Genomic DNA, 13,716 nt, shown 5'->3' on the forward strand with positions numbered 1-13,716 from the left:
CCTGCAAGAACATTTGGCAAGGGATATACAAAACTACACCTCTGATGCTATGGGAACAGTGAGTTGGATCCAGGCAGCTGCACAGAGCAGGGATTTTTCTCCCATTCCTTCTCAGTGCAGTCCCATGCACACCCCAAAAACCCTGACTTGGAGGGTTGGGGGGCTCTCTAGAATGACATGAAGTGTAGCACAAGGGGCTGCAGCTAAAGGAAAGAATCGGTAAAACTACCAAAACCCCTTGTGTGTGCAGACATGCCTTCCACTTGTGGAAGTAGCCCTTTGACTCAGCCTGTCATCACCTTGTGTGAGTCATATTTTTTCCCTTCTTTTCTTTGTGACTGTCCAAGGACAATTTTTTTAAAGTTCTTAAAAAAAAATTGCATATCGAGTGATCTTCAAAAGCAAGATAGTGTACAATATACATTTGCTTTCCATTAGACCAGTGTGTCTATCCCAATTTGCTCTCATCTTTTGAGAGACTTAAATAATCAGTATTTCACCCATTCAAAATGATCCATTATAACAACATTTTAAAATATTGCATTAAAACTAAGACATTCCACTGTGGATCAATGTTAGAAAAAAAACTGTGGATCCTAGAATCCTATGGCTTCAGTGATTGTCACAGTGAAACATTTCTGAATTAAAAGGGGAAAAGAACAGGAACCCAATAATTCATTTTGTTCTGTTTTTACTTATTATTTACCATGATTACACAGAATACAATAACTGCATTGTACAATAATTGTAAGATATCTACAAGGGTCATAAAACATGGCACTCCCTTCTAATTTGCTTATGACCAAGCAGGACTCAGATATAAACAAAAAATGTTGCTCGTGATATGGATTCTATAGAAGTACACAAAACAGAACTAGCATCCCTCCCCTTATCAGTGCTAAAATGAATGCTTACACCATTCTGCATGATCTTTGTATATAATCATCATTCATAATCATTTATGTGTCATCAGGTGCATCTGCTGTTTAGATGCACATCACCATGCAAAACACATTACTTTGTGATGATTCTAGTTTCTCTAATAGGAATGTCATGGAAAGGCCAGCCTAAATGTCTAAACTGAGCTGCATTCTAATGTGGCAACAAGCGAGCTGCGATAAGGTATTGCCTTCAGCAGTATTATTAGGCAAACAGGCAACCCGTGCTCCAAGCTAACCAAAAACAGAGATGCTCCATTGGCTATTAAGCAGCTTTCAGAAAGTACCATCACTGCCTCTCTAGCTTTACTCCCATGTCTAGTATCCACCGCTGCTCGCATGCAAGTGGGAACCACTGCTGGTGCAACGGGAACTAGCAGAACCTGAAGCAAACTGGAACAAGCAGAAACGCTTGTTTCCAGAATGGGGCCAGTCAGTAGAGCATGCAGAAGGGAGCTCTGCTGATCTGTCCCATTCCAGAAACTAGCGTTTCCTCTCATTGCCGGGGTTGCTTTATGAAGCTCTAGCTTCCTGATGCACTAGTGGTGGGTCCTGCTGGCACAACAGCAATATTGGATACTGCCCCATATCTGCTAGATTTTTAAGTCTGGGAGAAGAAGACAACTATTCAACAACAGAAAGGAATTCTTCTCCTGGCTAAGAGTTTTACATCTCATAGTTACATCACAGTATAGAAGTATTTTGGGTCAGCTAACCCTCCTGCATCTTTAGCTTTGCATTTCAAAAGATACACCAAGTCATACTTTAGCTTGAAGCCGTCCCCCAATGGTTGATCGCATATGGTAGATCGAAACAACTACATCGCCATGGACAGTGACTCCTAATGGAATTACAACTTTTCCTTCTTGAACACGGAATTCCCTAAAGAAGGTAAAATAACATGCCTCATGTAATATTCAAGAGAACTCTCAAAACACTCTTCACATTGAACAAAGCAGAAAAATATTCTAGTCACTCAAAAATGTTTTTTCCTGACTATATAGGCCAGCACAAATGATTGAAGTTTAATGTACTTTAGTTGTTGCAATCTACAAAGCTGGATACTTGGATTAGAGCACAAATGCCTAACACATGACCAATTCTATGCAAGCCATGGCTACTGATGTGCAATACACGGCTATTTCACTGCATCTACATGCATGATAATCGGACATGCAATTAATTACAAATTGGATCTGGACATTACTTCGTACACAGAAGTAATATTGGTAGAAAATTCATCACATTTGAACCAGCCCATAATCAAAATTAAAACTTGCAAAGCAAAACAGTAGCGCTGTTCGGGCATTTATTTTATTTTATTTATTTCATTTCTATACCGCCCAATAGCTGAAGCATGTATCCATGTGTAATTTATTTATTTACTATTGCATTTATATCCCGCCTTTTTTCCTCTTGCAAGGAACCCAAGGCGGCTTACATTATCCTCCTCCTCTCCATTTTATCCTCACAACAACAACCCTGTGAGGTAGGTTGGGCTGAGAGTGTGTGATTGGCCCAAAGTCACCCAGTGAGCTTCCATGGCCGAGTGGGGACTAGAACGCGGATCTCCCAGCTCCAGTCCAACACTCTTGCCACTATACCACACTGCACGAAAGGGCAAATCCAGAACCTGCAGGCTTGTCCCATTCCTAGATGCTGATGCATGATTGGCATCAGTCTGATGGTGACCTTCAGATTGAATGTATGCATGTAAGGCCTCCTTCCATGGGAACCGGAGCCATAGTCAATCAGGGTTCCCAACTCCATAGAGGGAGTCTTACGCATGTAGACTCTCTTCAAACCAACATCAATCATGCATTGGCCAAAGTGCATGGGTGCCAAGCAGGCAGGGCTAGCTCACATCTTCTAGATAGTCTCTTTCTGCACTCAGTACCCATGGGCACCAAACACCTGAATAGGGCTTTTGTTCTCACAATATTCTAAGGAAACGTAGTGGGACTCACTTCATTCTTTCATATTCTTGTGAGGTGGTGAAGATTCTAGTTTCTCCAATAAGGATGTCACAGAAAGGCCGACAGCCATTTCTCTGTTTGTTGAAACAGGGTACTGGGCTGAGAAGGACTGATTTGATAGTTAGAGGCTTGCAATGAGGTTGAACAGGCTTGTCTGCTATTAGATCACAAATATATCCTACATACCTGCAATGAAAAATAATAATTCAGAGGAATCCATTAAATGTTACTGCTTTTCACCCTTTCACTCTAAAAAAAACATATTTAGGGCTTGCTCAATTTTTCACAATCCAATATTTTCAATAGCACTGAAAATAACATATTTTCAAATCCTGCTGTCAGGGAACAGGAATTCTGTACCTCTAATTTTTAATGTGAGCTTATCAGAATTGGACAATCTCAGGGACAAGAATCCAATGACAAGTCCTTAGTAGCCCAAGAGAGAAAATGAGCATAAACATAAGCATCGTTCTAGGCTTGATTCAGTACCATTTAAAACTTTCAGAAGCATGTGGTTCCTGCTCCATGACAACAGAACTACTACCCAATCCAGTGTTGTAGCAACATATCATACATTCATATAGTCTTAGAGATTAGAAATGACTGTTTGAAGCCTTGCTTTTGCGCTTCTGAAAAGGTATGGTGTTACTGTCTTAAAATCTAAGCCTTGGATTCTTGAGGAATGACTAAAAATTCTTATTCCCACTTATTCTGGAACATTCTCATTTTAATGGGACTAACTCAGGAGAGCATATGTGCTGGAATGCAGCCTTAGGAATCGAAGGGCCTAAAGCACTGATTCAAGTGGGATTGCTGAAGCTCTAGTTGAAAGCATTTGTAGAATTCGTTGCCAAACTGCCTTCAACCAGCTATGCATTTCAGTAACTTGATAAAAATGTATCCCCATTTATTTCAATGCAGCTACATAGCTGTAAATGTTGGAGTAGGATGGAATTGGCTAAAATCCGGCTCCAAGAAATAAGGAATTTGAATTTCACACTGCACATTATTCGACATTTGGTCAGTCAGAAAGCCACATGCCATACCTTCTGTGAGATGGCCAGAGTACTATGCCAGGTCTCTTTGAATTTAGCAACTGAATGGCAGGAGCTGGATTAGAGAAGAGATGACAGAAACAGAACATTGCACTGACCAGGACTGCTGATGCTACACGACCATCCTGTCAAATAAAATTCAACAGCATCTATCAGGAAAACCTTGCCCTTTAATTAACCTTTCCTTACCTAATGCACACAAGAACATTCGAACAAGATCCCCTCAACGCAGAAGCTTCTGAGCTAAATGTAGAAGCTCCATAGAAGCTTTTCTCAGAGTAAACATGCACAGGATTAGATTGATTAATTAACCAGCAATAAATGTTTGGCTAAGATTAATACTGATGGATAAAGTCAGATGTGAGGTGGGTCAATGGAAAGTTATTCATTTTCATATAGCTCCTTTAAGTGGACCATGTGTTTTACAGACCCTCCTTCTTCACAAAGAATTAAACGTTTTATATTAAATTGATTGCAGAGACCAAGAATGCCCCAAAGCACTGTATAGAGCCAATTTGCACTTACTCAGTGACACCCGAGAGGTTGTAAGCCCATCCAATGCAGAAAGCATTAAAAAGTGTTTCTGCGTAGCAGCATTCCATGTGGAGACTAACATTTGAAAGCCTCTTCCTGCATGTTCCAGCCTGATTGTATGGAAGAGTTTCAACACCAGCATTGCATCTCCCTGGCAACCCTGTTGTGGAGCCTCGCTATGCGATGGAGTAGGTGGATGTGGCAAGAAGCTTATCAGCACTACAGAACCTGCATGTAGCACTGAACGAGGGAATGTTTTTTCTGAAATCTCCACATGTAGGCTGTAACATATTCAGTAACCTTTGGTTTGGCTTAGATGTACTCAAGAGATGTCCTGAGCACTCTCTCACTGATAGACTGCACTTGGTCTTCCTTCTTCTTGCCCTACTTGGCCTTGTTGTTCAGACACACAGAAGTACAACATCAAGCATACTGTATTACTAAGACTACAACTTTTAGTAATTAAGGGCACAATCCTATCCATGTTTAGGCAGAAAACAGGCCTACAACTCCCAGTATGCCAAGGTTATCCTTAGCATGCCAATTAGGATTAAATGGTACACCTCAATTCTAACTTGGGTTCCTATTTATGTTGTTCATATTCCATATTAGCAGATTTTCAACAACTGACACATTTTCTCATTAAACAATATTAATTTACATCAAGAGTTGTATGTGTGTTTTTAAAGCACATTTTTATTCTTTGATAAACAAGACAGTTTTGATCAGACATTTCACAAAAGTGGGTTACTTACTGCCTGACTTACCATACAGTGGATGACACAAACATTTTTGGGGTTCTGCTGCAACCAGTTGTGCATGTTCTTGCATACCGCATAGAGGTTGTGGAGACTTGGTGCTTGTCTAATTGGCCAGCTACATTCAGATACCTAAAGAGGTCACAAAGTGAAAATGGACCAATTTGAAATTTCATAGTAACACATTAAATCATCTCCCATATGATCAACCTCCTGATAACTGGGGTGGGGTGTATGTGTTCAGTCTCCTCCCTCTCCTTCCACAGGATATCAGCAGTCCCTCAGAAGGCAAACACATTTATATACAGAGAGCGCCAGCATAGTGTAGTGGCTAGGGTGCTGGACTGGGACTCAGGAGATTTGGGTACTAGTACCTACTCAGCCTTGAAGTTCACTGGGTGACTTTGGGCCAGTCACTGATTCTCACCCTGACCTACATCACAGGGTTGTTGTGAGGATAAAATGGAGAAGAGGTGAATCATGTAAGTCACCTTGGTTTCCATGGAGGAAAAAAGGCAGGATATAAATGGAATAATAAATAGAAATAAAAATAAATAAACAGTCGAGACTAGCTGAGGACAGTAGAAATCAGCAGCAGCAACTTTAGCCACAATGCACTCAATTTGGACAGGAAGAAATAAAGCCAGCGGCAGCGGAATGGAGAGGGAGAAGAGCCAGTGGACAAACAACTGGGGCTCAGCCCCGTAGCCATCGTGGGCCGGCCGTGCCCCATTGAACGCAGAACACATTCCACATAGAGTATAGCTGATCCTCACTATTATGTTTACTTTAGTGTAAGCATATGTGGCCTCAATCTGGATCAAGATCACCACACCACACAAATAGACATACACACACTGCAGGAACTAAAAAAAAAAACCCTCTTTTTTTGGTCCCTGCACTCTTTAGATCCTGCACTCTAGTTTCACTCTTTTTAGAACCTGTGGTAGAGGGTGAATTTGGGGAGGGGGGATGACAGTGGGTGCATGGGAAGATTTAAACCACCCCTTCCTATGTGCAGTGGTCCCAATCTGGATCAGACCCTTGCACTAAGGTAACCAAGATGGTGGGGATCCACTCCATGCTATGTATTTAACATAGTGTATAGTGTAGGCCCCTGTTAACATGTGCAAGATTATTGCATTGAAAGAAGCATATCCAACACAATGACTTAAGAGAAACCTTAAATGTTTCAGTACAGCTTATTTAAATTTGACAAGACACTCAGTACAAGTGATAGCCAGACTAAAAGAAAGACAGTAATTACTTTGAAATCTTCATTTACTAGGATTGCCACTGACAGCAGGGCCCATTTATAACAAAAAGACACCATGTATGAGATTTGTCACTTGTCTTATGACACCTCAGGGATGCAGGTTGGATTTACTGAGATGACAGTGTATGAAAAGTGGCTTTTCCACCACAACAGGGCTTTTTCATCACAGTGCTAGAAGGTATAAGGAACCAAGCTCAATGGAAGAGTTGTTTTCCATGCATTTTCCATCCACTGCTTTAAAATTAATGAGATTGCATAGGCAATTAGTCTAGATTGTCCACTGCTACTATTCTAAACCCAGCAGTTACTGGCAATATGACCAATGAACCATAAACTAAATATCCTTTAACTAGGCCTCAACAACACGGCTGAGTGTAAGCTATTAACTGTCTATCAATAAACCACCACATTTGGGGGGGAAAGCATCTATAACGATGCACTCACACATACGTAGGTTTAGGAGACACAAAAGAACCAGTGTCCATTTTTTCTGTAATAACGCTGCAGAGCAGTAACAACACTGAACGTATTCGCTTTAATCCTAAATTTCGTTTTGTGAACAGAAAGAGCTTGTGTTTCATGGAAGGAGAATTCTGCTCAGGGAAGAATGCCTTACATGAGTGGAGCTATCTCTGAGCACAAGCTATAGGTTCCCTCCATACATGGAGTGAAAACTTCAGATCCAAACCATTACGTTCTGGTCTTTTGAACATCTACAGCTTGCAGTTGCATTGTATGCAACAGGTTTTTTTAGTGTTGTAGTTGGGCCAGCAGCTACACAGAAACACTAACATTTTATTCCAGAATAAGGTAATCAAAAACCACATTGCTAATCATGTTTTTTTTTAATCCTGCCATTTTGAAAATTACAGTGTATTTGACAAGAGGAGAACTAAATCTAAATCAATCAAACTAAATTTGGTTAACTAAATCTAGTTAACCAAAGAATAACAGCAGAGACCTGTAGCAACAAAAGACAATGGCTGCAGTCCTGCGTGCAGTCAGGCTTCTTAGGTCCCTTTGAAAGCCATGAGATTTAAGCAGCTTAGAGAGCAATCCTATGACCCCTAGACAGTGCCTGGGGGAGACAGGATTTTTCACTTTCCCAGCTCTGAGCTCATAGACAGTGCTCTGAGCTCGCAGCCAGGAAACCGTGCTCTCTGCCCCTCCCTGTCCCCCTCATAGCTGGGGCGGAAAGAACTGTGGTGGCTGCCCCTCTGTGCCTGTCCGTGCTCGTAACACAGAGCATGGACACGGCAAAAAGGAGGTGTTCCTGGGGGCAGGGTGGGGAGGAGACGGTAGAAGCTGTTTTAGACAGCTTCCTATGCGGTCTCCAGCCCTGTTCCCACCCCCTCCGCGAAAACACATTTAGACACCCAAAACTGGGCATCTAAGGCAAACTGTAGGGTGGCCGGGAGTAGAAATCCTCTACTCCATGCTTCAGCCACCCTGCATTGGATAGGTGGTCACCTCCAACTTCAGAGAAGTCAGAGGCGACTGTCTACCTCAGTAGGATTGCACCCCTAGACTGCAATCCAATGCTTGTTTAGGCAGAATAAAGGCCTTCAACTCACAGCATGGCTAGCTGGGGAATTTCTGTCTAAACATGCATAGGATTGTGCTCTCAATTTATTGCATGAATTTTCACAAGTAAAAGCTTTCTCCTATTATTTAGGTGCTACAATACAGAGGCCAGGATGTCCAAGAATTTCGTTTCAGTTTGCAAATCACTTGAAAATGTCCCATTCACAACCCTGAACCCAGACTGGCATGTGTCCTCTGAAAAGGTTTGCAAATTCCCAAACTTTTTAAACTTTTCCCAAATTTTTAAAAAATGTACACTTTTAAAAATGCGCGCTTTTAGAATGAACAATTTTTAAAATGAACAATTTAAAGTGTGTGTTTTTAAAAGTGCACACTTTAAAAAATACATACTTTTTAAAAAGCATTTTAATGTTTTAGTCAACAGGGGGAAAGTGCATACTTTTCCCATTTGAAATGCTCACTTTTCCTGTTCAGACAAACTGAAAACAAAACAAAACCAGTCCACAGTTGAGAATGGGAACAACCCAAACTGAGCTTTGAAGTGAAAGAAAGTGTACAGAAACTCCACCAATGGTTTAGCACCCAGAGGTGTAACAAACACTGCTCTTGTGTCAGTGGAACAGACCCCTTCGGTGGACTGAATTCCCCCTCCTGCTGCAGCCCCCTGCATACATCCCAAAGCTGCTCCAGGAGGTTCAGGGACCCACTGCTTGTGTAACAGAATCTGCAGGGCGCAAGAGAATCAGTGGGGGTGTAAGCACCCCATTGGATTCTGCCCCAGTTTATCTAGGAGTCTGGCTCCTTCCTACAGGCCACCCCAGTCTCTGTGTTCTGAGGGGAGACATTGCTTACCATACCATGGCCTACTGAAGGTGGTTCAGAGGACAGCTTTCTCCATTGTGGTGCCCACCATGTGGAATGATCTCCCCTTCAAGACCTCCCATTCAAGAACAGTGTGAAGTTTTCTGCCAACAACTAAAAACCTATCCCTTTGCCTTCGCATTTTACTGGCTATTAGCATTGCCAGCTACCCTTGGTTATTTTAATGTGATACTTTGTTGTTTTATACTGCTTTACGATTTTGTTGATTGGTTTCATATCATGATTTTACTTTGTAAACTGCTCTGGGATTTTTAAAAAGTGAAAAGCAGTATAGAAATTTCCTGAAATTTCTTGAGCCTCAAATGACAAAACCGTCTTTTCACTTGAGGCTCAAGTAGCCTCCGTGGCATGGAGTGCCTTCTACCAACTTCAGTTGCTGGCCCAGCTATGCCCGTATCTGGACAGGGATAACCTGGCTTCAGTTGTCTATGCTCTGGTAACCTCCAAGTCAGATTACTGCAATGTGCTCTATGTGGTGCTGCCTTTGAAGATGGCTCAGACGCGGCAACATGTGCAAACTTCAGCAGCCAGACTGATAACGTCCAAGGTCCAAACATATAAGACCAATTCTGGCCCACTTGCACTGGCTGCCTATATGCTTCCGAGCCCAATTCAAAGTTCTGGTTTTGACCTACAAAGCCCTACACGGCTTGGGATCATAGTACCAATGGAATGCCTCTCCCAGCATGAACCGACCCATATACCACGCTCTGCATCTAAAGCCCTCCTCCAGGAGCCTCCTCTGAGGATGGCTTGGAGGGCAGCAACAAGAGAGAGAGCCTTCTTGGTCATGGCCTCCGATTTATGGAATAATCTCCTGATGAGGCCCGCCTGGTACCAACATTGTCATCTCCTCAGCGCCAAGTTAAAACTGCACTCTTCCCTCAGGCATTTGGCTGCATATAAGGAGTCTCTTTGATTGTCTCTGGCTGAGACAATTGTTTTAGATAAATGTTGTTGTGTGTGCTATTTGTTCTACATCATTATGTGAATAGTTTTATGCTTTATATACTGTATTTTAATGGTTTTTAAATTTTTGTGAACTGCCCAGAGAGCTTCGAGTATTGGGTGGTATAGAAATATAATAAATGAAATGAAATAAAATAAAATAAATAATTTTAAAAAATAGAACACAGTCCTAACAATACACAAACAAGTCATGAATAAGACTGTTCATATAAATATCAGCAAATAGCAAAAACATATAATCATAGGATCCAACCTAAAAAAAGCGAATTGGAATAAAATAGTCATAAGAGACCATTTAAAAGTGAGCAAAAATAGTGCCAGATGCACTGGGAGGCTACTCCATAATTTAGGCACCACAGCTGAGAAAGCCCTCACTTGTTTCCTCCAACCACACTCTTGTTGGCAAACAGACAACAAGGAAGGCATCAGAAACTGGATGCAGTAAAGCACACGGCTAGAGTGTTCTTGTGCTACACTCCCAACATGGAAAGGGGGTGAGGGTGGAATGAAGTGAGATTTCTTTAGCATGCGTATGTGGAAAAGACCTCAGCAGAACAAACCAGGACTTATGATCAAGTAAGTGCACTTTTTAAAAGACCAATAATCCCAACTGCAGCCATTTCTTTTAAGGGTATCATTTGCTGATACATATCCAAGTGCTGGAAATAGTATGCATTTTACATTATTGTTCCACTAATTGATATTAGATATACCATGATTTCATTTCATCAGTTTGAAAGTCTCTGACTATCAATAAGCTCTCAGTGTATGGATTCATGCACTTCATTGCCCTCAATGTGAAATTTCTCTCAGCCACGATTGCTTGCTGGCAGTCAGTAGGATGGACACTTGCCTCTCACTCGCTTTCAGTTTACAAACTAAGGACTGTAATTAGCATATGGGCATGCTATCATCACAATTTCCCGCTGCTGTATACAATAGGGCCATTGGCACTATAACAGTAATAAAAAGGTGAGCACTGACTAAAATACCTCAGGGTACAAACACAGATAAGTCACAGAGATGAGACCATCATATGTGGACAGCGGACAATGTGCAGTGAACAGAAACAGTGGCAGAACCATCCTAGCCTTTTAAAGTTTGACATTTACAGAACCTTGTACGAACTGACAATTCTATGGCACAGAACCAACAGTGGATTGTACACACACACCCCAAAAGCATGCACACTCCTATTATTTTCAGGAAGAAAGACAGTTTTCAACAAGATCTGATGTTAACTAGCTATAATGACAATTCACATTTCTCAAGATGGAGTTGATATCCCTCTCTCTCTTTCTCTCTCTCTCTCTCTCTCTCTCTCTCTCTCTCCCCTCTCTCTCTCTGTCTTACATTGGAAGGTCTTCTGTAGCCACCGAACTATACATCAGTTACATATTTCACTGGGCTTCCTCTTTCAAAGCAGCTTGACATGATACAGGCTACATCATTGTTCATAAAAAATGGCATGTCTGATCTTATCAACAGGGCTAAATACCTTGCGATGGTCTTTGACACATTGTTATACCAGCAGAAATCACATACCCTATTATGAAACCTGGTGGTGCGATAAGACTTTGGTGACAAATTGAAAACTGTGTAGTGATCAGGATGTCTTGAATCCAAGAACGTCCGTACATCGTCAATATGATTCCTAAATCCCAGTTCAACTCCTTCACCAGGAAATGACATCACTATCAAGAAATGAAAAAGATACAAGTGTATATTCTAAACAGAACAGACACAAAATGGGCACTTAGAAGTTGGACAGGACTGCATTGTTTTATTATATGAAGTAATTGATATACTCACCAATAATTCTTGAGGTAATATAAGAAATATCTAGTTCTCCCTTGGTGTAGCTATAAAAAGGAAGACAACAAAAGAAGAAAATAGATTCTGAGAAATATATAAAAGTGTGTACACACATATACACAGGAGTCTGGAAAAAGAATTATAGGAGGCATATTCATATGATCAGTTTCCCCTTTGTTAGCAACATCTCCAGGGTGCTAATCATCCTTCAAATGACTGTGCATTTGCTTAGCAAATGGAGATTATCATAGCATGCAGTAAGCTACAACATTTCACAACATTAGGTGGGGTGCATTATGCCCCTATGATTCCTCCTTTGATTGCTGGATTCATATTACCTCAAAATTCTGCATTCTGCATCATAAAAATGCAACAGTTTTGTGAATTTCAGCTACATTATCAGAAGTGAAGATAAGAACGTAAGAACAGCTGTGCTGGATCAGATGAAAGGTCCATCTAGTCCAGCCTTCTGTTCGCACAGTGGCCAACCAGCTGCCTGGGAGAAGCCCTCAAGTAGGACATGAGTGCAATAGAGCCCTCCTTCCCATGTTCTCCAGCAACTGGTATACAGAGGCATACAGCCTATGAAAGATATTTCATGTCCATGAACTACTGGTTTTTAAACTGGCTCTACAAAAGAATGCAAACTTCAGCACTGTGTCCTTCACCTCCTATGCCTCTCAACTGCCCAAGTGTTAAATATCCAGAATCTCAAAATAATCTGTATTATCAGGAGTATTATCAAAGTCTCCAATTCTCCAACAAAGTCTCAAAATCTCATCCTATGTTCATTTGCAGGCAGCTGTATATAATGGCTGCTGAATAATACTGTGGTGTCTACTCAGCTAATAGGGACCTCTGCTCTGATGCTTCAGCACAATCAGATCCAAGAGGGGGAAGACCATGCAGACAGAAGGATCAGCAACAGCAAGAAAGTGATGGGCTGAGGTGACCACTTTGAAAATTAGGAAGGAAGCAGAGTCCTCACATTCATTATGGTGGCCACCAGCCATTTATCTGGATACTCAAGAACTCACCCTCAGAAGGATCCCTTATTTCTCTGTCAAGTTCCACATACTTTCTAGAAAGGACAGGAGAGCTTGCTGTGGATGGAAAGAGTTTCCCCCTGTCTATCTCAGAACATCCTTCCCCAATTTGGTGACATCCAGATATTTTGGACTTCAACTCCCATCAGACCCAGCCAGCATGGTCAATGGTCAGGAATGCTAGGAGTTGTACTCCAAAACATCTGGAAGGTACCAGGTTGGGGAAGGCCATCATAATGCTACAACTTGGGGGGTCATCCAGCGGAATTGACTGGCACAGCAGATTCAGGACAAAGAAGATAAAATAGTTCATCACCCAACACATAATTGATTTATGGAATAAATTAAAAAAGATTTAGACCATGCTGGCTGAGAATCATGGCAATTGAAGTCCCACACATCTGGAGCACACCAGGTTGGGGAAGGCTGGATTGGACAAATTCATGGAGGGCAGGTGGCTATTAATCATGATAGCTAAATGGAACTTCCATGATCACAGGCAGTAGGTCTCTGACCGCCAGCTGCTGGGAGATAAAGGAAGTGGAGAAGTATTGCCTTCATGCCCTGTTTGTGGGTTTCCTGGAGTTGGCCACAGTGGAAAACAGAATTGCAGGACTGCATGGAACTTTGGATTGATCCAGGAGGGCTCTTCATATGTTTGTATATTAATGATTAGGGCAGGGATGGGCAACTTGTGGCCCTCCAGATAGCCCACAACTCCCATCAGCCCTAGCAGCACAGTAAATAGTGAGGGATGATGGGAGTTGTAGGCCAAAACATCTGGAGGGCCTCACATTGCCCACCCCTGGGTTAGGGAAAGTACCATATTTCAGAATGGATTATCTTTAGTTCCAAAAACAAAATGTAAGGAGCAGTACTCACTCTTAAAGCTCTCAGTTCTTTTAAATACCCTGAAGATCTC

The 13,716-nt window shown here is 41.7% G+C and overlaps 1 protein-coding gene across 1 annotated transcript in view; it reads right to left on the reverse strand.

The window, feature by feature from the left end:
* The window catches only part of DNAJC6 (DnaJ heat shock protein family (Hsp40) member C6), a 66,876-nt gene that overhangs the window by 26,991 nt on the left and 26,169 nt on the right, over positions 1–13,716 (reverse strand). Inside the window, exons 3-8 of the mRNA XM_084848252.1 lie at positions 11,746–11,795; positions 11,479–11,627; positions 5,271–5,393; positions 3,961–4,094; positions 2,906–3,100; positions 1,703–1,820 (exon numbers count right to left, since the gene is read on the reverse strand). Coding sequence (XP_084704378.1) covers positions 1,703–1,820; positions 2,906–3,100; positions 3,961–4,094; positions 5,271–5,393; positions 11,479–11,627; positions 11,746–11,795 — 769 coding nt within the window. The remainder of the gene's footprint in view (positions 1–1,702; positions 1,821–2,905; positions 3,101–3,960; positions 4,095–5,270; positions 5,394–11,478; positions 11,628–11,745; positions 11,796–13,716) is intronic.

This window comes from Heloderma suspectum, chromosome 4 (assembly GCF_057233095.1).
Source record: "Heloderma suspectum isolate Gila_16-S chromosome 4, 16-S_ref, whole genome shotgun sequence".
NCBI classification, from domain to species: Eukaryota; Metazoa; Chordata; class Lepidosauria; order Squamata; family Helodermatidae; genus Heloderma; species Heloderma suspectum.